Source organism: Lolium rigidum, chromosome 1 (genome assembly GCF_022539505.1).
Source record: "Lolium rigidum isolate FL_2022 chromosome 1, APGP_CSIRO_Lrig_0.1, whole genome shotgun sequence".
NCBI classification, from domain to species: Eukaryota; Viridiplantae; Streptophyta; class Magnoliopsida; order Poales; family Poaceae; genus Lolium; species Lolium rigidum.
The window spans coordinates 230,862,007-230,888,558 of NC_061508.1; the positions used below are offsets into that span (position 1 = coordinate 230,862,007).

General features: G+C 45.6%; 2 protein-coding genes across 3 annotated transcripts; both read right to left on the reverse strand.

Annotated features, from left to right (window-relative positions):
- Positions 1–2,399: 2,399 nt before the first annotated feature.
- Positions 2,400–5,261, reverse strand: LOC124683297 (serine/threonine-protein kinase-like protein CCR4). The gene has a single exon (XM_047217847.1). The coding sequence runs from the start codon at positions 5,184–5,186 to the stop codon at positions 2,634–2,636; it is 2,553 nt and encodes an 850-aa protein (XP_047073803.1). The 5' UTR covers positions 5,187–5,261; the 3' UTR covers positions 2,400–2,633.
- A 2,734-nt stretch (positions 5,262–7,995) lies between these two features.
- On the reverse strand, positions 7,996–14,729 carry LOC124691235 (bromodomain-containing factor 1). 2 transcript variants are annotated; one of them, XM_047224509.1, is made up of 8 exons: positions 14,707–14,729; positions 13,789–14,591; positions 13,604–13,681; positions 12,651–12,888; positions 10,957–11,035; positions 10,039–10,177; positions 9,167–9,451; positions 7,996–8,769 (listed from the first exon to the last, which is right to left on the reverse strand). In XM_047224509.1, exons 2-8 carry the CDS (start codon positions 14,506–14,508, stop codon positions 8,560–8,562), a joined length of 1,749 nt encoding a protein of 582 aa, XP_047080465.1. In that variant the 5' UTR covers positions 14,509–14,591; positions 14,707–14,729; the 3' UTR covers positions 7,996–8,559. The 2 variants fall into 2 exon arrangements, with proteins under 2 accessions (XP_047080465.1, XP_047080469.1); XM_047224513.1 differs by lacking the exon at positions 14,707–14,729 and having other exon boundaries at positions 13,789–14,593.
- Between the last annotated feature and the right edge of the window lie 11,823 nt (positions 14,730–26,552).

A 26,552-nucleotide genomic window follows, 5' to 3' on the forward strand; every position in this document is an offset into this window, starting at 1 on the left:
TCATATTGCCTAGTCCATCATGTTTAAAAAGCTACCAGTTGGTTGCATGTGTGATCAGATCAAACCATCCTACTTATCGGATGTTTTGCAAGTCAACTTTCGGGTATCAAATTAGCATACACGTATCTTTGACAGCGTACATACCAGGATATGGATTTCCTATTATAGGGTCTGTTTGATTCAGACGATTTTAAAAGCAGGGATCAGGAAAAAACGCAGAAACAATATGTCATGCCATGTAATGAATAAACATCACATGAATTTTGGCTGCAACAACACATGAATTAATTGAGGAAGTCATTTGATTGCACCATCGAAAAACACAGAAAGTTTCAAGGAGTTGAAATTGACCTTGAAAATTCATGTTTCTATTTTTTCGCAAAAACGCAAAAGCCTTGCGTTTCGATGCATTGATAGATAAAGAAAATTTGTATGTACAAAGTCCCCAAGAAGGACCAACACCACGCCGTACAACTCAACCCAAAAGACCTAATCTAAGGGAGGAGTTGGCGAAGCCCTCGGGCGCCCGCGTCCGCCCATTGTCGCGCCTCGGCCCTGATGTCACTGAATAAGGAGGCCACCGAGGGACGCGCGTTGTCGAAGACCGCCGCGTTCCTGTGCTTCCAAATCCACCACGCCGTGAGCACGATGAGTGACGATGTTCCTTTGCGCAACTGACGTGGGGAGGTCCGCACCACTAGCGACCAAAAATTCATGTTTCTATGCCGCACCAACAAGAAAATATAGCTTTCTTCCTTCCTCTTTTTGTTCTCTTCTCTTCGTATGCTCATGGATGGAGGGGTCTACCAGGTCTGGATGGAATCCAGCATTTCCCTCGGTGGAGTCGTGGCCACCCTCCTCTCTTCATATTCAGATTCACTTTTTTTTCCCGAGAGTACGAGATCAAATGTGTGCCCTATATTTATAGAAGGCAGAAATTTGAATACAAGAAAACTACCACTCGTAGCACGAACTTCACACCGGCTAATCCGAAGACAGTCACCATAGACAAAACAAAAACAACACGAAAGAGCCTACCCTAAGGAAAAATGCAGAAAAAAAATTCTATAACGATTGAGTACATGTCGTAGTTGTCATCGGTACAAAGAACTTTTTGCCAAGAGGTCTAACCTCTAGCTATAAATCATATGAAATTGAAGTATATGAAAGCAATCTATATAAATTTTGGAGGGTTCATATTTTAAATCAAATGGTCTCTATAGAACAAAGAAATCCTACAGGTAAGAATCCTACAAAATTCTTTTGAGTCAAGCAGGCCCAACATACCAGTATAGGGGAATTATCGGCAAGGATGGATCAAATTTTAATTATCAAAAACATGGAGGGTAGAGGACTTGGTAAGTATTTCCACATAGTTTCCTTCCTTGTTTGGTGAGCAACTGGTGACTTCACCAGATGCATGGTTGTACAACTTGTAACCAAAGATTAGTTGTCCATCCCATCAAGTTTCAGACACCAAATGTCCACCGCCTTTAAATTTGTATATGTACCTAAGCTGCAAGAAATCAGCTTCTATATCCCTATGTACATTCATGTGGACTTTCGTGTATGTAAGTATACACGTACCTATATATCATAAGAGTTGTAAGTTCAATTAATAAAATAAACTGACTGCCTATATGTTTTACCTTTTCAAATTCTAGTCATCAAAATGGTGTGTTTGTCTTTGACATTGTACATACCAGGACTTGATTCGCAAAGATGGATCAAATATTCAAATTATAATTATGAAGAACATAAAGGGTAGAGGACTTGGTAATTATGTTTTCCTTCCTTGTCTGGTGAGCAACTGGTGACTTCACTGATGGATCGTTGCACAACTTGTAACCAAAGAATAGTTGTTGAACCCATCAAGTTTGCGGGCACCGAATGTCCTCCGTCTTTAAATTTGTGCATAAGCTGCAAGAAATCAGCTTGTATATCCTTATGTATATTCATATGGACTTTCGCGTATGTACGCATGCATGTACCTTTCATGAGAGCTGTATTTTCAATAAAATAAATCGCCTGCCTATATATTCAGTTTAATTTGTAAAATGATTCTTTCAAAATTTAGGATATAGAGAAATTTTCTGAAATTATTCAAATTTAGTTTCTGGATAAGGAATAAATTCAGAACTTGGAATGTAGAAAATAGTAATATAATCTGGAGCTCAACACCACCACTACTTGCACAGAATGAAGTGAGAATAAAGAAATTAGCACGGAACATTATTGTACTATACAAGATCCTAGAGGATCAAATCATGGTATAAGCTATGGTTGCGTCCATGTGTTATATCAACAGCTGTTTGTTGAACTTTGAAGTATGGCTATCTACACCTACAACTTAAAAAGTACACACCCACCACTACTCCAATAACTACTATGTGTCAAAATTTCCCAAACTCTGTGATTTCTTATTTGTTTTTCTTCACAGATCACAACGTTAAATTAACCGCAACAATTTACAGCAAATCCATTGATTCATCTCGTGGAAAATGAGAATTTGTTTCTCTCTCTGTTTTTTTCCTGTAAAATTTTTATGGACAAGAACTAACTACTATGGGTTCATCCTACAGAAACACTGTGAAAGAAGAAGAAGAAGAAGAAGAAGAAAAGGAATCAAATCTTTACATGGTTGAGTAGGACCTGCCATGCCCGACTCCGGCGACCCGGCCCGAGTCGAAGCTGAACTCACGGGTGTGGTACGGACTCCGGTCCTCGGACTCCGACCTCGACCGAGACCGAGACATGTCGGAGCCGCCGTTCCGGGAGCTGCTGTTCCGCGCGCCGCTCGTCGTCCGGCCGACGAACTCTTCGCACAGCGTCACGGCCCACTCCAGTTCGGCCACCACCTCCGACATGACCGGCCGCCCGCGCCCGCGCCGGACGCACTCGGCGCCGATCTTGGCCACGCGCGCCACCGCCTCCACCTCGTGTCCGCGCGGTGCGGGCACCCGGCCGTCGAGGATGGACGAGATGTCGCCGGCCTCCACGGCCGGCACGGCGAACTCGATGACATTCCTCGGCGACCCGCTCCCTTCCTCGCTGTTGTCCCGGTGGATCGCCTTCCTGCCGGTGACGAGCTCCAGGAGCACCACGCCGAAGCTGTACACGTCGCTCCGCTCGGTCAGCTCCTGGAGACGGTAGTACTCCGGGTCCATGTACCCCACCGTCCCCGCCGTCCCCGACGTCTTCGAGTTCGGCGCCAACGCGGAGCCGCTGGCGAGGGAGAGGCCGAAGTCGGAGACTTTGGCCGTCCAGTCGGCGTCGAGCAGGATGTTGGAAGGTTTGATGTCCCGGTGGATGATCAGCGGCACGGCGTAGCAATGCAGGTACTCCACGCCCCGGGCGGCGTCCAGCGCCACGCGCAGCCGCGCCTCCCACGACAAGAATAGCGGGGAAGTGCTCCGGTCGGTGGCGTCGCCGTGGAGGTGGTCGTGGAGCGCGCCGTGCGGCATGAACTCGAACACGAGGATGCGCTCGCCGCGCTCCTCGCAGAATCCCAGGAGCGACACCAGGTTGCGGTGGTTGACGCGGCACAGCAGCCGCAGCTCTGAACGGAATGCGTGCTCCGCATCGAACCGCCGCCGCCTCCGCGCGCCGGTGGACGCGCGCTCGGCGCGCTTGATGGCGATCTCCCGCCCGTCGGCGAGCTTCGCGCGGTACACGCACCCGAAGCTGCCGCTCCCGATCTTGGACTCCTCCGCGAACCCGTTGGTTAGCCGCGACAGGTCCTTGAGCGTGAACTCCTCGCACCCGAGTGGCCGCGCCGGCTGCAGCGCTGACCGCTCCGGCGCCGGCATGACCATGCTCTCCCCGTCGCGGCACAGGCCCCTCGATGACGACTCCCCGAGCCGGACGGTGACGTGCGCCTTCTTGTCCAACTTCCTGAACACGACGAGGTAGAACGTCAGCCCCACCGCCGCGAGAACCGCGACGCCGGCGCCGGCCGCGCTGAGCCCCACCACCAGCGCATTCTTGTTTTTCCCGTTGTTGCCTGGCGTCGGCGTCCTCCCATTGGCGACGACGATCCTCGACGCGTTCAGTGGTATCTTGCAAGGCTGGCACACGGCGAGCTCTACGCCGCTAACCCCGCCGCCGGTGCCGCAGAGCGCCCCTGAGCCGGAGACAACGTCGCATTGGCAGCTGGTCTTGTTGGTGCATGCCCCCGGCAGGGTGCTGTTGAAGACGAGATGATTCCCGTCGAAGCGGCCGTCCTTGGCCCAGCACACGACGGAGTAGTTGCTGGTCATGACGGCGCACACGGTGTCGCCGTCGGCCTCGATGGACGCGAAGCTGGTGCGAGTGTACTCCTTGGGCACCTTGACGCCCCAGCACCTGACGGTGCCGTTCCCGGCGAGGATGCACGTGGTGTTGTGGCCGAGCGCCATGGCCGTCATGTCGGCCGGCAGCTCCCTCGGGAGGACGTCCGGGTTGCCGTCGCCCCAGCACACGAGCCCGCCCATGGCGTCCACCGCGCACGCGTGCCGGCTGCCGGCGGCGACGGCCTTGTAGGCGGCGTCCCCGTACGCGAAGGCGGGCGGCGACTGCATGCCGCCGCCGTAGCAGCGCATGGCGGTGCCGTTGGTCTTGTCGACGCCGCAGAGGAAGTTCTGGCCGAGGGCGATGATGGAGAAGTCGAGGCCCTTGGGCAGGGAGAGGCTGGGCCACTCCCAGCAGTTGGGCTCGTGGTCGTCGGAGAGGCCGCAGACGTGGCCGCCGCCGGCGGACATGGAGCGGAGCGAGGGGCCCCAGTAGAGGCGTCGGCCTACCGGGCGGGAGCGGTTGGCGGCGGCCTCCTCGGTGAAGGACCACCAGCGCATGGCGGCGTGGCCGCCGGCCGGGGCCATGAGGCCGCAAAGAAAGTCTTTGCCGGCGGCGATGGCGTTGAAGGGGATGTCGGCGGAAGGGTAGGTCCTGACCTGGCCGTCGGGGAAGGAGGCGCAGCGGAGCTTGGAGTTGCCGCCGGTCGCATAGACGCCATCCTCGTCGGTCTTGTCGATGATGAGGGCGCAGACGAGGGTGGAGTCGTTGGTGTGGGAGATGGCGACCGTGGAGAGCTGGCGCGCCGACGGCGCCGCCGAGCACGGCGGAACGACGACGGCGAGGGCGAGGAGGAGGACTGCGAGGAGGAGAGGTGCTGCGTTGGTGACGAGGTGGTGGCGGCGAGACATTAGCATTGGGAGTGAGAGGGAGAGGGAGAAGACGACATGGATGGATGGAATGGGAGCAGGTCGAGGTCGATCGAGCCTTTGCTTGGCTTTGTTGCTTGGAATGGGTTGTAGGTGGAGGGATGGAGAACAAGTCGAAGACAACGCGTTTGGTTGGTTTTACTTTTATATTTTATACTTCATCTTTATTTAAAATTTTAGAAAAAATATATATGTACTGTATGATGATGGATCGATGATGAGGTTTGGTTTGGTAGACACTTGACTAGGTCCGTTGAAATTCAAGTGTCAATGCTACCTTGTGAATCTCTCCTCAATTTGGTGCCTTCTCAGGCTCTCAGCCAGGCTGCAGCAGGTGCTTAAATTCCAAATTCACAATCATTGCTGGATTATACTCCTGTTAAGCAGAGTCAAATTAGTGCATAAGCACTTGCTAGAGCATCTCTAACTGTAGAAACTACCAGCACTAGTATTCTCTTATGCTCTCCACGTTGTTAGTGAAATGGCAAAAACATTTTCCTGCCAAGCAACGGATCCTGTTTTCTGTATCCTTAGAGCATGTCCAAATGCTATATAGTGGAACCCCTAAATCTCTAAATCCCTAAAAGAAATTAGAGGTCGAGGCTCCAATCCGTGCCCCGACCTGTACAGATAAGGGTTGGAGGCCCCGACCCGTGCTCCGACCCCTACACGTTCACAACGGACGCGAGAACGAGTTCAGCTCCTCCTCCCTCCCCGAGCTCGCCTCCACACCGCGCCGCCGGCCGCCGCCGCCCCTCCCCTCGCCGGCCGCCGACGCACCGGATCGAGCAGCCCCGCCTCCTCCTCCCCCCGCCGGACCTTTTCCCGGCCTCCGCCGCCTCCTCCCTCCTCCGCATCGAGCACCCCCGCCTCCTCCGCCCCGCCGCCGCCCCCAGCCTCCCCGCCGCCGCCGCTCCGCCCCCAACCTCCCCGAGCTCCTCCTCCTCCCGAGCTCCTCCTCCTCCCCGAGCTCCTCCTCCCCCCGAGCTCCTCCTCCTCCCCGAGCTCCTCATCCCCCCGAGCTCCTCCTCCTCCCTCCACCACTGCTCGGCCCGCCCCCGGCCTTCTCCCCCGACGCCGCTCGACGCCGCTCGGTCCGACCCCGTCGAAGGTATTTTCTCCCCCCCTTTTTTTGTAAATTTTGTTGATAGTATTGATGAGAAAAATAGGCACAAAATTTATATTTTGATGCAAATATGCTCATTTGTTGTAGATGGAGATGAACTCCGACGACTCCATGTCGTTGTCCTCCGAGTCCGGTTGGTAGTTGGATGGGCGGCGCCAAGGCTCATGATGTGTCTTTGTTTCACTTTGCTATGTCCTATTTGCTTCGAACAATTTTTTTTAATTGGCCAAAAACATTGTTGTAATATTTGGAATGATTATCTTGTGCTTGAGAGTACTATTTGATGTTGTAATAATAACTAGAATGATTATTGTTTGATTGATATGGTGATATTTGTGATATGAAAATGTGATGAGGGTTTGAGGGTTTGAGGGTTGAGTCAAATAGTGGAACCCTCAGACTCAGCCCTTAAAATTTAAGGGTTTAAGGGTTCCACTAAATGCCTCCTTTTTTTCACACCTCCAACCTCTCTAATTTTGCCAATTCTCGACCCTTATAGCTATAAGGGTTTAAGGGTTCCATTAGACATGCTCTTACAAGATTAAAATTAAAACTGCGGAATTCTAAGGTAGTAGACTATTTCGTTCTCAACAGGTTTCTACACCATCGGATTTGCATCATAATTCGTGTACTTGAGTTGTAAGTTCTTTTTTCTAGAGACTTGAGTTGTAAGTTACATTTGCAACTGAGATATTTTTAGCTATAATTAGGATTGCAACTACGAAAAATATCTCCGAACCGTTAGACTTGCTTCAAGATTCATGTAAATGATGAGTTGCAACATGGGTTGCAATTGAGATCCCATGACGGCATTCTACTGAGAACGAAGTTAATTAGCTCTCGAGACTTAATCACACCCTTAAAACTAAGTTGTAAAACACGTGATGGACAAATAACATGCTCTACACATAGACGCCTCTTTGGAGGCACCTCTGATACCTCTCTTTCGCACATCGAGAGGAAAGGTCTATCTATCTCCTTTTGCCTCTCCCAATTCAGCAAGTGTTAGCAGTACTCACGTCTCCAAGCAGGAAGCTGACGGCGCGCCAAATCCATTGTAGATGCCCTTGATCATCCGGTGCCTTATGGACAAGTCCTGTCACCAAACCGAAACCTTGTCTCTCCTCTCCTCTATGGCAACAAACAAAAACTTTGGTACGCGAGCACTCCCAAACGTGCAGCAGGGACTAAACCGAACCGTCATAATCAAACACCTCAGTATGTACACAGATACTGCAGCGTTGCGGCCAAGTCGGACAAGGTTAGTAGGGGTGGTTCACTGGGTTACTAGAACCTTGACATTTACCCTTGACAAAGTTACAGACAAGACGGTAGATTCAGGCACTCATCTTACGTGGGCTGGAAACTTTCCTGCAAGGAAAAGTTCCAGGCTTCGTATGGTTACACAAGTATTACCTCCCTGATTTACCATATATGTGTGTGCACTTTTTAAGGAGTGCTTTACTAACCACCGAAAACAATAATTTGTCGGCACTTGCAAACATGTAATTATATGAAGTGTTATTGTGGGAAGAAATGTACTACGGAGTTGTAGATGGCTTCTGAGACAAAACAAAGGGTGCCATAATACCAGATGGCGAGCTATCAGTGATACACCACTTTACTGGCTAAGACCAAGCACAGAGACCTTATCAGCACACCAGCAGGATATACGCATAAAAAGTCCCACTTGCCCACAAATCCTTCTTACTATACTCTCAAGGCAAGCTCCAGGGAGTAGGTGACAGGTTTAGGACCAACTGATTAGAGAACAAATTCCTCAAGAGAAAAACTGATTAGAGAACATATTAAATCTTCACTGCTAATATTCAATCGTGAATCATGCATCACAATCAAACTTCTGTTTTGGGTTTGGGCAAGCAACTGGGAGTCAGGTAGCGGTTGGCCGGAAGAATCGGCAGAAATACTAATCAAATCGCTTAAGAATTAATATAGCCTTCCGGACAACCCTATGCCAGGGCGGCAAGCTACGTGTGACTGTCACGACTAGCTTTGATACAAAAATGAACAAGAGAATTCTTCCCGCACAATGGACAGGTATCCTCCAACTAATTTTCGTACCCACGTCATACCAGAGTCCTGGGATCTGAGGGAGAAATGTTCTGACTAATCAACTTTTTATACCAACCAGCCAGCTTCCATGTCTGCAGGGAAGAGCTTTCCCAGAGTCATAACAACACCGCCTGGAGCTTCTCTGGCAAGAAACTGAATTTCCTACCGTTTCATTATTGTTGTCATCGCAGCGTGTAGGGGGCTCTCCTTTGCTGCCACTCGGCGCTGTTGACGGAACAGGGAATGGCGCCCCCTGAAAGCAGAGCTCCGCTTGCTAGGGAAAAGCCGCGCGCAGAGCTGCAGGAATGACTGGTTCTCCTGTTGAATGGGGAAATCTTCCATTTCAACCTCCTGGCTGGTTTCTGTCCGTGCCTGTGGTCAGATCACAAAAAACAGAGTTCAGATTCTTTTTCCCCGTGAAAATATATGGGCATAAATAAATGACTTTTTAGCCCACTACGATGTCTAAGATCTGAGGCGGGTACAGTAGCACTACAAACTAATAGGTGTACCCACAGGGCATGTGAGTGGGACCAAAAGCACGCCGCAATATAAGTCGATGTTGATCAACTAATGCAATATTTCTATATAATTACTTGTTGCTGGGAACATTTTGATGGTTTGTCTATCAAGATAGGAATACAGGATGAGAAACTAACCACTGAACAAAGACAAGTATGAACCTTTTTGGTTCTACCAACCTTGTCAAATAATGCCACACCATGGATAAAAAGGTAAAATTTCTTTCACACGGCGTGGTTAAAATTACCTTCTGTTGGTGATGCTCAACTTCTGAGTTACCATTAGGCTGTGCGGAAGTATGCTCGTCCTGATTGTTCAGATCTTTATACTCTACCTCTTCTTTTTCCTCAGAGTATTGTCTGGAGCCCTCATCTTCATAGTCAGGAGATGGATTTTTCAGGAATTTACCAAGATCTTTCATCTGAGTCTGCGCATCAACTTCCACCATCGCTTTATACACATCAGTATGCTGTAGTTTCTCCTGACTAGAGGGTGTATCATGACTACCGGAATTATTAACACCGAAGTTTACCTGGCATGCAAAAGCAAAAGTTAGTTCAAGCATTCAACATGAAGACGATCCAAATGGATGGAAATACAAACTTACACTCTGAGAATAGAAGTGTATAAACTATCTAGGAATTAAAACCAAACCTTCCACTACGACAACTAAATGAATAGCACAATAAGCTAAAACTAAACACAATTACGGAATTGCCAAAATGGAACACTTAAGCATGTATCCAATATGGTGAAGAGCACAAACACAGATAATAGAGACGTTGTGGTGGTTCTACTGACCACAATGTGGTTACACTCATATACTATAGGAAGCACTACGACAACTAAATGAATGGCGCAATATGCTAATAATTAAACAAAATTACAGAATTGCCAAAATGACATTAGGAACACTTAAGCATGTCTGCAATATGGTGAAGAGTACCAAGACAAATAACAGAGACGTTGTGGTAGTTCCACTGAGCATATACATTGCACATCATAACAGCAACGGAGGAAAATTTGATGTATAATTCCTCAAAAAAATAAAATTGATGTATACATGACACAAAGAATGCAATGGGCAATCGAACCAAGGATTTAGATGTTGATTCTAACCTCCATGCTTTGTTCTTCAGAAATGTCATTATTCGTTACAGTGGTTTCATTATCAACAGACAAAATTTCAACCCTTTCCTTCTTACGTCGTGTAACTTGACATACAGCACATGAACAGTCATCTTTGTGTCGATCATTCCTGTATTCGAACAAGTTATTTAAGAATTATAGAATAATATTTTCATTGACATCAAGAGCCGCAAAATCAGCAGGTGGGCATAGTGGGCTAATGTTCTTTCTGTACATCAGAAAGACCACTAAAAAGTTTTAGTGTTACTGTCAAATAATATTGATCTAACAGAAATAATCAAGCAACATATGTGTGTTCCCACTCTGAATAGGTATCGCGAACATGACACAGTTACACAATATAAACCTAACAGGAATTGACAAGGAAAATATGTGCGCCCAAAGTGTTAAGTATTGGTGATTCATCACTTAGCTAACTACACATATATTCATTTGAGGGAACAATGGTTAAATGCCCCTCAACTAAAATATTGTAACATGAATATAGGTCTGCAAAGTAGTATAACTGTTGGAACTATCTCTGTCATGATCTCGAGAAATTTACGCCTATGTTATGTTTTATTACCAAAAGGCTAATAATAATACTAATAAGAAAATATAGTCAATATAGGTAGTTCATAAAGGTTACGAAAACATGGTATACATGCACATGAGTCTTATAGATGATATGTTGGACAAATCACTGTTCCAGGTGCAGTATGTTGTTTAGTTTATTCCTATTTCACCTATTTCATTACTTCATGCAGTGGCCTAAACTTCCAGTTGACATGATTCCTGAAGAGCATGCACATAGCACACAGCAGTTTATATCACATGATAGTCTCAGCCTCCAGAATAAATAAATAAATAAAACTTGCAGGTAACTGTCAAACAAGAATAAATGCATACCCTGGGCGTCGTCTTTTTTGCTTAGACTTGCTTTTTGAAGTAACTTTGGCATCCTCATCACCAGTGGTGTCATTGCCACCTAAGATTTTGTTTGGTAAAACTCGTCACATATATGACCACATGCATTTGGTCAGGTAATGCGAACTATATGCAACTCAGAAGAATGGCCATGAAGTGTGCATCGTTGTTGAACTTCTAACACAATGGCACGTGGAAGGGAAGTGGTATAACAGCATTAATACTTTTTACTTGATCTCTTATGTAATAAATTCGTACAATAATAGGACATATCAAAACTTCAATTTGTTTTCTGCACTATGTCGAATAATTTGAAAACAAACTCATTAAGGCCCAGTTCTTTTGAGCTTTGGCTTGTGCATAAGCCCACCTTGGCTTAGCTGTCCAGAGAAACAGCTGTGAAAATAAGCTCTTGAAAAACAGCAATCCAGTTATTTTTAGCTTCTAGTGTTCAAGCTTATTGTTTGAGTTGTCTGGTGAAAAGTCCATAATGCCCTAGGATGAATTTGTTATCTGTTTTTGAGTTATCTTGTATTGTTCTTTGCATGTATGCTCGTAATTTAATAAATATTCCAATAGAAATATCAGGTCGTTGTTACTTGATTGCAACTCAAATAGAAGGAAGCGTATAATGTTATATCACTAGTTTAAAGATTGCATATGTTTATGGTGTTCAGAGCGTGCACTTGCTCTCATCGACTCATCATGTACCAAAACTGAAGCATCAGTGCGCCTCCGCAACGAATTCCTGCCCGCCGAATGCACGCATAGTCAGAAGTCAGGTCAAGATGAATAGCGCATGAACTGAATGAACGAGGTCTGGTAGTACTCTGTTTCTGCCACTGCTGGCGGCGAGCAGATGCTAGCCGGCACCATCAAGCAGCCGGGCTGGAGGATTCGATCGGCTGGGCATGCAGGGATATGTCCAGCATAGGTGAGGGGCAGCGGCGGCGCTGCTGCTTGGGCGCTGCATTAGATCGAGCCCCGGCCGGCTAGCTCAAGCTGGGATCGATCCGGGCCGACGAGCTAGGGGCTGGCCGCGAGCTACCCTTCCGCCATGAAATTGGAACAGGGTTGGCAGGGGATGGCGAGTCCGGAGTTGCCTGTGACAGCGGCGGCGGGCGGGTGCGCCGGCCTCCGGAGTTGCCTGTGACGGCGGCGGCGGATGGGTGCGAGGGGAGGAAACCTAGCAATGAGAAATCAGATTGCGCTCGTGGAGAAACGGTTCTCCTCTCAGTGCGGCGCGGTGGCATTTGGAGTAAATAGCATGAAAAATAGGGGTCGAGGGATATACCGTTTCAGCCAGAGTTCGGGAAGCCACGGGAAGCTGGGGGTACCCAGCTTTTCCCAATCGTGAAGAAAACGTGGAAAGCGGCTGCCCGAGGAAACGGCTTAAAATCGAGTTCTTTTTAGCTTAAGCTTATTTTCACCTCTAAGCCAGTCAAAAGCTCCAAAAGAACTGGGCTTAATACTGATGGTATAAATGCCTTGATGATAAAATGTTCATTTTTTTCATATATGAAGTTCCTTTGGGCACTTGGTAGTTGGTATTGACTCATTTTTGGTACACAAATTTTATTACTTGAAACTAACTAAAAAACTCAGATGCAAGCTAAATATCAGAAGGAAGTACAAATTAAGGATAAGTTGGGAATTCCCATCTGTCCAATACTTACCATTGTCTTGCACATCAGAGTACAAGCCTGCTGCTAGCCAATTTTTCATGAAGGCCTTCTTTACCCGTTTCATAAGCTCTATTATGTAATCACCTTTACTGTTGTACTTAACACAATTATCCCATATAAATTGTACGTCCTTATAGACATCCTCTGAATTCATGTACTTGTTACCATGTTCCAAATCTTGACATATTGTGCCAAAATCCATAGGAGTGTCGATAACATCAAGATAATCCTACAAATTTGCAAAGTGTGTGAGGGCAAACAAAAAAAAAACACAAGGATGAAGTGAATCTTTATCGATAAGAAGAGCATGCATACAGATTAGTTTCTCCGGTAGTTAGAACAAAGATCATAAGATATGCAGCTAACAGAAATCTACATGGGAACTGCCGAGGAAATGATCCTCATTTGTGACAACTGTTTCTTACTCTGATAGTTATATTCAAGAAAAAAATATATACTGAGACTCAGTAACTTGATATTGTGAGGAAGGAAAACCCCACGAGATTCAGCCAAATAATCATGTAATTAGGTAGATCTTTCACCATAACTACAGATAAAATTGACCTAATTATAACAATCCAAGAGCGGAGACATGAAAGATACTAATAAGAACATCATTTATTCGACCATGCAATTGAGTACAGGGCAGCAACCCACTCACTAATAAAGTTACCCCAGAAAAGTTAACAGAGAGAAAAATCACGAGCATGATAAACGGAAAACTGCATACTGCCATACTCATAGCAAGTAGATATCTAAACACTTTCAAACCGAAGTGATCAGTACTACACCACAGAAGACATTAGGTGGACGTGCTGATACAACACTAAAACTAATGATGGGCTGAGTCAACTTAGTATGTAAGATCAACACCAAAACTGCTGCCTACCAGAATGTCCCAATTGTGATTTAAAATGAAAGAAACGGTGCACGAAAACACTCACAGGTATTCCCAAAGCAACAGGATCTACTGGGACGTTGAATGGCTCAGCTGAATCGACCTTCATAACCTTCTTAATAGCCTGAGAGCAAAAAAATAATTCCAGTAAACCATGCATCTCAGATCAGTATCACGTGATGTTTCGGGAACCAGAAGACCCCCTGTAAAGTAGAGCCAAGTCGTACTCACCTCAAGTGCAGCAGCCAACTCTTTCTCATCGCGCTGACGGTCCGGGGTAGACTGCTTCACCTCCGACTCCTGCGAGTTCCTCGGCTCCGACGCATTGTCGCTTTCATCGTTCACCAAAACCGTTTCCTGCTTACCGGGAAGAGGTTCAGCCACTTCATCCGCTTCCCTGTCCTGGGTGCCATCTCGTGCCGAAGGCGACAATCCCGCGGACAAGAGCTTGATGATCCCTCCTTTCTTCCCCACCTTTTCCTTATCGGAACCAGTCAGCTCCAACACCTGCCCATCAGCTGTCTGCCTATCTAATGGGGCAACAACACCCTTTTCAGTGGTAACTTGCTTGCCCGTCTCAGGGGCAGCGGTCTGGGATTTGCCGGCATCGGCGGGCGCCTTGGCTTCGGATGGACTATGGCTGGGCTCGGCAGCCTTGGAGGACTTGAACTTTAGCTTCACCCGGCCGTATACTACCGCCATCTTTGGCTTGGTGTACGGTATCTCGGCGGCGGGGTTAGACGATGCTGCTGGGGGAGCGGCAGCGCTCGCCGCCTTCTCCGGTTCAGGAGGAGGAAGAGGTGGTTCGGGCACGGCCGGGGTGGGGTTGGCGACTGGTGGTGTGTTGTGCGGTGGGGTGTCCTCTCCGTTGCTTGGGCTGGATGTGGAAGCGTCGGAGGCGGTTTTCGGGGAACTCTCCGTGCCCGACTTGCCCTCACGCTTGCGCTTCATCTCCTCCTCGTCTTGGCAAATCCCCGAAACAGAGCGACGCGGAGATCGATCTCGCGCTGCGCTGAATTACAGTACGGAGTAGCCTAATCGAAGCAGCAACGGATGGATGTGTTAGATTACTACCATAGGCATCCGTGGAAACGGGGAGAGGGGGCGGCTGGTCGGTGCCGCGGGAAGAGAGGAGCTAGGGTTCCTTACCGGCGGCGGCGGAAGAAGGAGAATCGATCGTCGCCGGCCAGCACCGGTGGGACTGGCTTGCCGTGGTGGTCGTGACCGCGAATTTGAGAAAAAGACCGGGAAGGGGATGAATTTGGGAGATGGATCAGAGAGGTTGCCGGAGTAGGCGAGAGGAGCAAGGAAGAAGAAGAGGATTGCAAATCTCGGGATCCGCTTATGTACTGGGCTGCGTGTGCGTCTTATGGGCTCTCATCTCCAGAAAGATCCATATGGGCCTGGCCGGGCTGATTCTTCTAATGCTGCTAATTGTTGAATGGTTCATTCCGCTAACAAATATGTGTGGAGGTTAGAAGAGGAATCCCTATTTATCGCCCAACATCGCGCGTTAATATGTCATGCATGCTTGGCTCATGGTCAGAGGGTTCGAACTCTGGTCTATGCCATAATGGAGCAAAGCTTCAAAAAGTGGGATAGTAGTCAGACGGTATACGAAAATAGAGAAATATGGTTTTATTTTAATCGTGAAACAGAATTAATGGCGCAAAACAACATGCGTGTGTGCTGTACAAAAGCGCACTGATAAACTATAGATAGGGTTTCCGGTTAGAAGGTACTCCCTCTCGTCTCTTTTAATTGACTCGGATTTAGCACAACTTTATACTAAATCTGAGTCAATTAAATAGGACCGGAGGGAGTAGAAGGTCGAATAAGGCACACTTCTTTTTTGTTTCTAGAAGGCCTTTTCCAGAAGCTATCCTTTCTTGGCTTTTCTAGAAACCTGTCTCTCAAATTTGTTTCATTTTTTTAATTAGTATTAGAGAGACTAATTTAGAAGTTTGAACAAGTTTAGAAAAGTGCCTTACCCTTAAATAAATAAATAGTAAAGAGTGCGTCAATTTGGCTTCCAGACTCACTAGACCACTTAAATTTGAATATTCAAAAAAAATTAAAGTTTCAGAAATTCTAAAAAAATAACTATATATTGCCAATAATGTATAGTTTGAGCATGGAAGGTCTCAACCCAAAATACGTTATAATCTACTCTACACAGAACATGCAAAATTTCACACAGTGCACCTTTAAACTTTTTGTATTTTGTATTTTTTGTATATCTCATAATACAAAATATTTCAGATTGAGACATTGCATGCTTAATACATATTCACTCTATTCCAAATAATTTGTCGCAGCTTTGGTCAGACTTGGTATAGATACGTATGTATCTACACACACTTCAGTATGTGGAATCGCTATGCGACAACTAATTTGGAACGGAGGAGTTCATTATTACATATGTACATTTTTTAGGTTTTTTTCAAACTTGATTTTTAAATTTGTAAAATAAAGGGCTCCAGTGACATCGGGCTCCAAATGCATTTTTCGGTCGAGTAAAGACCTATACATTTCTTTAAAAGAACGTAGCCTCCACGTTTCCCATTTATATAAGGCTTCCACGAAATAATTTTGACGATATCACTAGGTTCGTATTTGTCTCGCGTGAGACACTTTAAATTTTACAAGGTTGAGAAAGAATTGTCGGGTGTTCGTCTTACTAAAAGATGTTCAATAAGATATTAATGCAAACGAAAAGTCGTACAACTGGGTTAATAATCACATAACCTATATGAAAACATATGGGCCAAAATAGTGCACCAAATAGAATTTCCGAAAATTACACTGAGCTAATTTTAATGCATAATTTGCATAGTTTGCTCGTGCTAATTTTAATTTGTGTTGCAATAAAATGTTCCTTAAACTATGTTTCACCTATTTCCAAAATTATATGGTGTATTCATAAATACCATGATAGAGATCTATAAATCGTATAATCAAATAATATCTTAGTTATAGTTCTGGTTTATTGTAAGGTACCTATACTTACGGAAATTTCTAACCATTGATATATTTATCTTGCAAGTTAGATTTCGTAGAAAGTTTACAACATGTGTTTCTTCTGCACATGGTATTGGAACTATATATAGTATAATAACAATCGGGAAATATAAAATTACCTCAGGTGTGCTTGTTTTACATGTGTTTGGTGATCATATGGTGTATGCAAGTGCTCCCGTCAGTTTTTCAGATAAACCTTTTTGCACGAAATTAAACATGAGAATATATCACATATATTATTCCATTACAACGTTTTTCAACAAAGTTGGATATATTAACATTAAGGATCATAGTACATCATTAGGTGGCTCTCAACACACCCACATAGCCCAAGCGTCCTCAATAAATCAAACATCACAGCATACCACACGGAAACCCACTAGACACAAACACCCATCAACACAACTGTAGCAAAAAATATAAAGCAAAACCAACAAGGCCAGTTACAACCACATGTACCTCTGCCTAGGTCAATCCCACAAACACCATGGATAATAAAAAAAAAAGGGCTGAAAGTAGTTTAGCGGGTGCACTAGAGTGTGCCGTAACCCCGATTTGTACTATTCTTGTACTTGCACACTCGTGATCAAGACCCGGTCATGCCCACATATTAAGTTACATTAATTTTCAAATCTCAACCATTAGAATTTGTAAGCAATAGATTAGATGGTTTACTTTTGATGGAAATGATTTATTTTCTATCATTTTAATATTTAATAGTTGTAATATGTAGATATATATATATAGATAGATATATTTAGCATTTTTAGGTACATTCATTTTCAACTCATAATAAATTGATATAAGATACATTTAGTTTGTGTGGAAACTTTGTATTTTCTATCATTTTAGTAATGTGATAGGAAGCTATATAAATGGACTGGATATTTTAGGTACATCAATTTTCAGATCTTAATCAATCGCTTATAGAACCTTTAATCTATGTGGAACTATTTTATTCTCTATTATTTTAATAATTTAATAGTTGTAACAGATACGGCTTCCATTTTAGATTAATTGTTCAAACTTTCTTTCTAAAATAAGCAAACCTACACACTGATGCATGTTAGTATTTTAGAATTTCCAGGAGATACGGAACTCGAAACGGAGCTAGGTCAACATGAGGAGTCAGATAATTTCCATATGAAGAAAAGTAGATAAAGTAGAGCCCTGGGGTCCCAACGAGCTGCAAATGGCAAGCCCAACAAGATGGACTGTGCCACTAGGTGGTGGATCTGGAGCGTCGAATCTTGAATGCCGTTGATTCCACCGTTTGGGTCGCGATCTCCACAGGAGGAGTGAAAGTGCATAGAGCCCCCATGTGTGGTTTTGGTAATTAATGACAATCCCTATGAACTAATGTTTGCATTGAGTTATATGTGTAGGAGTTGTCCATAGGCAATGCTTGAACGATTAGTTAGCGTCAAGGTTGCAATACGAAGAAATGAGGTGCAAGTTCAAGATGAGTCAACTCGAAGAGCTCACATGCTTGAAACTTGCCATTTATATGTGTCCATGGATATGTGAAGTTGCATCGAAGAAGAAGTTCATCCATAGTGGAGTATGGGGGAGCAATCCGCGAGACCTCATCTTCATCAAGCAAGCACAATCAAGAACGGAGTTTTATCTTGTTTTGGTCAAGATCATCATCATCGAGCTCAAATGGAATGCGCAAGGTTAAGGTTTGCTCTTGATAGGGTTTCTTTCTTACCGGTCTCGTGGTTTAGTTGGGAGGCCGGTTTATAAGATAATGGTCGTACTATCAAGGGGCTCTCGAGTGAGTAACTCGGTCGTATCGTTCGGAGTGCGGTCAAACCTTTGCATTCTTGCATCATCTTTCTTGGTTGTTATTTGGATCTTATCCATGTGGTGTATTAGAGCTTGTGGTTATTTCCATGACAAGCTCTATTTCACCAAAAACGGATTTCGCATATATCATTTGTTGCGTTTTCGATTTTGGAATTTTTCTCGGTTCAGAGGGTTCACTCTAAAAAATTATAGAAAATCATCTCCCACTAGTTTTCATATTTTCAACAAAATTGGTTTCATGTCGATCGGAGTTTCCAAACTCTAGATTTTGTGGTTTTAAGTTTGTCTCATTTGGATAAAGAAGAAGGAAAAGGAGGAAAGGGCACGGCCGGTACCTCCACCGGAGCACTTCCGGTACCTCCACCGGAGCACGGCCGGAGGTACCACCCTTGGTATTGCTCAAGATGGTTTGATTACAGTATAAGTTATAGGGTCTTGGGCATGCAGCCGGTACCGCGACCGGTACCGAGGCCGGAGGTACCGCCTGGGATCGGTCGGAGGTACCGCACGGGATCGTCCTGAGGTACCGGTCCCCTCCTCTTTCACGCTGCTCGCTCCCTCCGCTGCTTGCTGCACACCGGCGGTAGTACCGCCCCTAGTTGACCGGTACTACCGGCCCCAAGTCGAGGAAGCCCCAACGGGCAGAAAAAATGGGGCCAGCCTTTTAGGTCATTCTTGCCCCCATCTTTCAAGAGTTGCTTCTTCTTCTTCCTCTCTCTCAAGCCTCTCTCTCCACCATTGTTGTTCATATTTGAGCTTGAGATCTTTCTCCCCTTCCAATGATTCTTGCATCTATTTGAGAGAAATATTGAGAAGATCTAGATCCACACTTTGACCAAACCAAATCATCTCTTTGTGAGTGAATATTTGGGATCTAGATCTTGGGGAACTTTGTGTTCTTATCTTGTTCTTCCTCTCTTATTACCCCAATAGTTTTAGTAGCTTTGTTGGAATTTGGGAGTGAATGTTTTGGGCATCTTTGTGGTGTTCTAGCCATTGCATTTGGTGCATCGGTTTGACTTCTCCGCGGTGATACATGGAGGTGAAAGTTCGTGAGATAGTCACTTCGGGAGCTTGTTCCCGGAGATTGTTCCTCTTGGGTCTTTGGACACTATGCGGCTTAGTGGTCTTTGTGGTGTTCTTGGGGACTCCAATTAAGTTGTGGAGATTCTTCAAGGGCAAGGACTTTGTGGCAATTTATTGGGAGCCTCCAATTAAGTTGTGGAGATAGCCCCAAGTTTTGTGCAGGTTCGGTGACCACCCTAAGGTTCCATAGTGGATCGAGGACATCCCTTTTTGTGAGAATTCCCGAGGAGAATACGGTGGCCCTCATGCGTTTGGAGTGACTTGTCCTCCACACCGCTCCAACGGAGAGTAGCACTCGCAAGAGTGTGAACTTCGGGATACATCGTTGTCTCCGCATCCTATACCCGAGCTCTTTACTTATACACTTTACTTTGTGATAGCCTTCGTTCTTGAAGTTATATATGTTGCTATCACATAGTTGCTTGAATTGCTTAGCATAAGTCGTTGGTGCACATAGGTGAACCCTAGTTATATAGATTTTGTGCTTGACAAATTAAACGCTAGTTTTATTCCGCATTTGTTAAGCCATATTCGTAAAACTTTTAAACCACCTATTCGCCCCCTCTAGGCGGCATCCGTGTCCTTTCAAGGCGGTGCAAACAAAGAAACACCAAACCATATAGGCTATTGTCCGCCATCGGGGGAAGATTGGAAGGGGAACTACTGCCGGAATCGCCGCCTCCCCTCCTTCACCAACGCCTCCTCATCAATCCCCATGATGAGAGGGTCGCAGTCCACCCCCTGGAAAATGGGTTTGTGGTGGTAACTTGATCCAATCTCTCTATGTAATTCCTATGGTGGATATTATGGTGTATGATGATGCTTGTTATGCATTTACGGTTATGTTGGAATATTTATTGTTTGTCATACTTCGGATATGCTTCTATGATACATGTTATGGTTTCTCTTTTTTAATGTCGTGTTTACCTTTTCATGAGGTGCTTGACATCACCAAGTGTAGGTAAATGGAAGAGATGTGATCCTTCACATACCAGATAAATCATTGCATCCATGTCTAAAATGTTTACCATATAGTACTATGATGTATGTAGGTACTGGATGGCCAAGTGATAGATGGCGTATGCATTGAGTGACATGTCAATGCAGCACTATATGCTTTATCTCGGGGTAAAAATGGAGGAGTATAATGTGTGGTGTGATAATAACCAACGTTGGCCTTACGAGGATGATAACAACAACACAAAGGAGTACTTCTTTCAACTATGTGTTTTAGGACATGTAGCCATCATAAACATTACCACTAAACATAACTATTGTGTTTTTTTATTATTATCTATAACATGATAACCATCATAGATTAAGAGAGATGATAGAGCGAACCCATGGCCATTTTTCCTATACTAGAAAACCTTTGTCTTGTCCTCTTGAGTTCAAAGAGGATTGGGACACTTTTCCTTACTATTTTGTTACACTTATTTTATTTAATCAAATCAACTGGCATTACTCCCTAAAATTGACTAGTGCATAACTAACTAGAACTTGTGACACTTTAGTTGTAGGAAATATCCGTGTTTCCTTCTTGCTCCTTGCTTGTGATGGTAAAGCACACGTCCGTTGGGAACCTGCGGTGACCCAGCATACCACTGCATGTTGTAGTATACAAGTCGTTGATATGATCTTTGTGAAGAGACTTCTTCACAATTGTCATATCCCTCAGGGTGGTACAACAGAAACATTGCAGGTCATAACACTCCAAATATTATTACAAACATTGTCTTAACAAGTTGGTATTCTCACAGGTCCGATGAGAACACCCTAAGATACTACTTAAGTATGATTACAACTCACATATATATATAGAAGAGAGCTCAGCAACTTAATTAGGTAAGGTCTACGCTGCTCGGCTCTATGATACTAGGATATATCACTACTCCTCCGCCTCATTCTCGTCGGGTCCGTAGACTATCCCATAGTCTACTCCTTCAACTTCGCCGGTCAGATCAGGTTCCTCGTAGACCAGCTCGTAGTCTCCTTCCGGTGCTCCATCGGTGATGGCCTCCACTTCCGTATCACAGTCTAGCAAGGGTGTCGAAAGAAAGTGAGTACAGAGGTACTCAGCAAGTTCAAAAGAGTAAAAGGTGTTTGATGCACTAGCTACGACCATCGATCAGCAAGTTCAAAAGAGTAAAAGGTGTTTGATGCACTAGCTACGACCATCGATCAGGAAATCTCAGGTCAATGCATGTTTCGAAAACATTTCTTCAAAAGGTTGCTTTTATTATGAAAACTATCCCCGTCAGTCTTCACAGGTTGACCAGAACTTTGTGGAGTTCCTTTCCTGCCGCGTTCGCAGTTCCCTTCCCGGAACAAGGAGTGACAGACCACAATTTGATACACTCTGCAGAGGTGCGTTACTTTTCCCATAAGAGATCTCATCCTTTTTGCCATCCGTAGGGACTTGCCCCCGTTCACACTTCCTTTGGTGTGAGGCCAGGAAAGAAGATCCAAGCCCACACCGCCCTCTTCGCGACCCTGCAAACCCACCCTTTTGTCCATCCGTACACCCCCGGTAGACATCTCCCGATAATACGGCTTTACCCACGGTGTACTATGGACAATCCCTCATAGACGGTAGAGCCGAGTCATCCACACGGATGGGGATTTAAAAGGCCATCCCAACCTACGGCAGTGTTCTCCACAACACCCCGCCGAGCTCTATCAAGTCCGTTGGCGTGCAGGAGGGAAAAGATACGACTGGCTTCCCTAGAGCCATTATAGATCTTATGGTCAACGCGGTATGTACGGCGCTAGAATCACTGGACGGCATTGGTAATTACCCCTAGGTTGATACAACCCATGCAATGGAACCTCCACCATGTCAACACAACCATGGTTCCATTGCCAGCCACATAGTCATATTCATAATTTGAAAAGTAACATTTCATTTGCCATGCATGAATGATAAGTATATAGCTTTGCAGTAAAGTGATAGAAAATACTCAAGTTGATATGAGCAAGGGTGAACTTGCCTGTGGACTGCGAGATAATGCAGTTCAATGCGATGGATGGAACCCGGACCTCGGGTTCTCGTAAGAAGCATCATTGTCCGGTAAGGACAATGTTATAAAATCCAAATAATGCATGCTTGGATGTATTATTTTATGTTGAATCCCTTACCCCAATTATTTATTAAAATTTAGGGTTGAATTAAGATTTATGCCTTTGGCAGTAATTTGCAATTGCTTTTATTTGTAAAAACACTTTGTTCTCATAAATAAAAATGGTTCATAGTAATACCACTTTACTTTTGTGATTCATTATTTATTTCAAAATAATTTGAAATAATAGAGTTACCTCTATATTTTTGAATAAGAAGAATAGAGTATTCTCCTTTGGAAAATATCTTTCTTTTATAGAAATGCCTTGGAATAATAGAATTTCATTTTGAAGTATTTGAAAACAAATATTTGAACTCATTTGAGATTTTTCCTTGATTTTTAAATACAAGGAAATAATAGTTTAAAATTCCAAGTTTTAATTAAAATTCAGAAAATTCCAAAATTTGAATTTGTTTCCTAAATTCCATTTCTTATTTTATTCTTGTTAAGAATAATTTTTAATTTACTAATCCAATTTTTCATGGATTTTTAGAGGTATATTTTATTTACTAAAATTTGATTAAATTCTATGCTATTTTCAAAATAGAAAATGACTAAAATACCCCTGGCCCCAATTGGGCCAGCCCACCTAACTTGGCCCATTTGGACAGCCCATCACGGCTTGTCCAAAATGGTTCGGTGGAACCGTTATGGCCCACCTCACTCGCACGCTCTCCTCTCTCTCTCGTGACCTAACCCTAGCCTCTGGCGACTCGCATGGCGATGGCGTCGCCGCCATGGACGCCGCCGTGCTTCGGCCACCTCCGTGCTCCCCTAACCTCGCCGTCGATACGATCTGAACCGCTGCGCGACGATCTATCGATTTGTCCGCGTGGTTCCTTCGTTCTCTTCCTCCTCTGGCAGATCGCCACCTCTCTGGATCTCGTGGAGAATCGCCTTCGGCGATTGACCATCTCCGATGAGCTGGCGTCCTCGTCGTCGTCGTGAGCGCGTGTCTGGGACAGACCTGGCGCGGGTGCTGTGCTCGCAGCGCCTGTGCCATCGTCCCCGGATGTTGTGCTGTTCGTGGTGTTCGTCGGCGTAACGCCGGCGTCTTCCCTGGCTTTGCAGCTATTATGGCCGCGCGGGCACTGCCTCGCCATGCCATAGCTTCTGCCTCCAGGCGCGGGTAAGGTTCTTCTGCTCCTCCACTCTCTCAACTCCTTGTCTGTGCGCCTCCCATGTTACTGTGTTTCTTCTTCCTCTTGCACTACGGCCTCCTGATGATCATATGATCATACAGGCCTTGCTACTGCTGCATAATCATCCTATGCTTCTTCTCTGCAAGCCCTGGCCAATTCACCAAGCTTTGGTTACTGGCCAGTGTGTGATGCTTGTTGTTCATATCTTGTGTTGCTTGCTTATTGCTTCTATCATGCCATGAATTGCTATGCCATGTTGTACATGATTATGAGCTTGCTTGTGCTTACTGGTGATACGTCTCAAACGTATCTATAATTTCTTATGTTCCATGCTAGTTTTATGACAATACTCACATGTTTTACATACACTTTATATCATTTTGATGCATTTTCCGGCACTAACCTATTAACAAGATGCCGAAGCGCCACTTCCTGTTTTCTGCTGTTTTTGGTTTCAGAAATCTTACACAGGAAATATTCTCGGAATTGGACGAAACAAAAGCCCACGGTCTTATTTTCCACAGAGCTTTCCAGAACACCGAAGGAGAGACGGAGAGGGGCCAAGGCGTCCCCACACCACAAGGCGGCGCGGCCTGGAAGGGGGGCGCGCCGGCCTATGGGGGTGGGCCTCTCGGCCGCCTCCCGACTCTGCCCTTTCGCCTATAAAAACTCTCCATCGCAAAAACCCTAGTACCGAGAGCCACGATACGAGAAAAGTTCCAGAGACGCCGTCGCCGCCAATCCCATCTCGGGGGATTCTGGAGATCGCCTCCGGCACCCTGCCGGAGAGGGGAATCATCACCGGAGGGCTCTACATCATCAGAGCATCTCCAGCAGGCGCGCTATATCGCGGCGCGCTAAAAGAAAAATTCTGCGCGCGCTATACCGTTGCCGCGCGCCGGATCGATTTCTCCTCCGCCGGGTGCGCCATTTTGCAGCGCGCGTTGGCGCGGTAAAATAGCACCTCCGCCGGACGCGCCATTTTGCAGCGCGCGGACGCGGCGCAAACAGCAAACACACACAAATATGCATCCAAGAAGATGAAACAATATATAAAAATTCACAAATATATTGTACCATCCAAATACAATACATTGTTCACAACAATACTTCACACCAAATACAACACATACAACAATACAACATGGTTTTGAGACAATACAACACATAGTTTTCAAACAAATACAACAAATATGGAACTATTGTTGTCCATTCCAATTCCACCATTCTTCCATGAGATCTTTTTGAAGATCATCATGTGTGTCGTTGCACCGAATGGCATGGTATGAGGCAATGAATCGGGCAATCCTATGTGCGGACCTCGTCGCTTGCACGGGAACCCCCATCAAGTCGTAGTGGGTATGATCCACATCTTTTCCGCGATCATCCTCTATAATCATGTTGTGCATGATTACACACGCGGTCATGATATACCAAAGGCATTCTTGATCCCAAAATCTAGCCGGTCCTCTAACTATGGCAAATTGGGCTTGCAAAATCCCAAATGCTCTCTCTACATCTTTCCTAGCCGCCGCTTGTGCATTGTGGAATTGAGTTTGCTTTTTACCTCTTGGTTGAATAATTGGCTTCACAAATGTTTGCCACCTTGGGTATATGCCGTCGGCGAGGAAGTAGCCATAGTTGTACTTGCGGCCATTTGCTTCAAACTCCACCAATGGACCTTCCCGCATTGCAAGTCTTGTCATTAGTGGTGACCGTTGAAGAACATTGATGTCATTGCAAGATCCGGGCATTCCAAAGAAAGCATGCCATATCCAAGTCTCTTGGTCGGCCACCGCTTCAAGTACTATGGTGGCATCCTTCTTGTAGCCTTTGAATTGTCCATGCCATGCCGCTGGACAATTCTTCCAACTCCAATGCATACAATCAATGGAACCAAGCATACCGGGAAATCCCCGGTTGGCGTTGATCTCCAAAAGCCTTGCCGTGTCTTGAGCATTGGGGGCTCTCAAGTATGTGGAGCCAAAGACATTGACAATTGCAACGACAAAGCGCTTCACACACAAGATAGAAGTGCTCTCTCCCATGGCCAAATGATCATCAATAAGATCCGCCGGTATACCATATGCCAACATACGCAAGGCGGCGGTCACATTTTGATATGTGCTATGGCCAAGTTCTCCGGCGGCATTCCTCCTTTGCTCGAAGAAGCGATCATATTTGGTGACCTCCGCTGCAATGTGCTTGAACAAGCTGAGACTCATCCGGAAACGCCGCCGAAAATAGCTTTCGGGAAAATCGGATTCTCATTGAAATACGACCGCATCAACTTCTCATGCCCTTCAATCCTTTCTCTCCACAACTTCTGTCTACCGAACACCGATCCACCAAATTTTGGCCTCTTAACGGCGCGGTATGCTAATAGTATCGATATGTTCTCCTCTTCTTCTTGGTCGAACTCGTCATCCGATGAATCATATGAGGAACTCTACAAACATATGTATGAAATTACTTCACTATGAACTATCACTACAAGAAAAGTTGCCATGGCCGACGAAGTTGAAGTCGCGCCGTGGTTGCTGGTGTACCATGGCCGACGATTTTTGGTCCCTCCGTGGTGCATGTCAAAACTTTTTTTTTCTCGTTTTTGAGGCCACCTAGCCCGACGAAAGCGGCCAAAACGTCGCGTATGGTGGCCGGGACGTGGTGCATCTCGAAATCTCGGGTTCGCCGGCCGAGTCAACGCAAATCCGCACCGCCGAGGGATGTAGGGCCCGGATGGCAGCCTCTCTGGCATTGTTTTTTTTCTCGATCGCGCCATCTCGTTCAACGTTCTCCGATCGAGCCGTTTACGATG

Excerpts from the sequence above, each read along its gene's own strand:
- LOC124683297 (XM_047217847.1), bottom strand. The coding sequence starts at position 5,186 with ATGCTAATGTCTCGCCGCCACCACCTCGTCACCAACGCAGCACCTCTC.
- LOC124691235 (XM_047224509.1), bottom strand. The coding sequence starts at position 14,508 with ATGAAGCGCAAGCGTGAGGGCAAGTCGGGCACGGAGAGTTCCCCGAAA. Across the intron at positions 12,889-13,603 it reads CTGTTGCTTTGGGAATACCT|GATTATCTTGATGTTATCGA; the intron begins GTGAGTGTTTTC and ends GCAAATTTGTAG. Across the intron at positions 11,036-12,650 it reads CTCTGATGTGCAAGACAATG|GTGGCAATGACACCACTGGT; the intron begins GTAAGTATTGGA and ends ACAAAATCTTAG.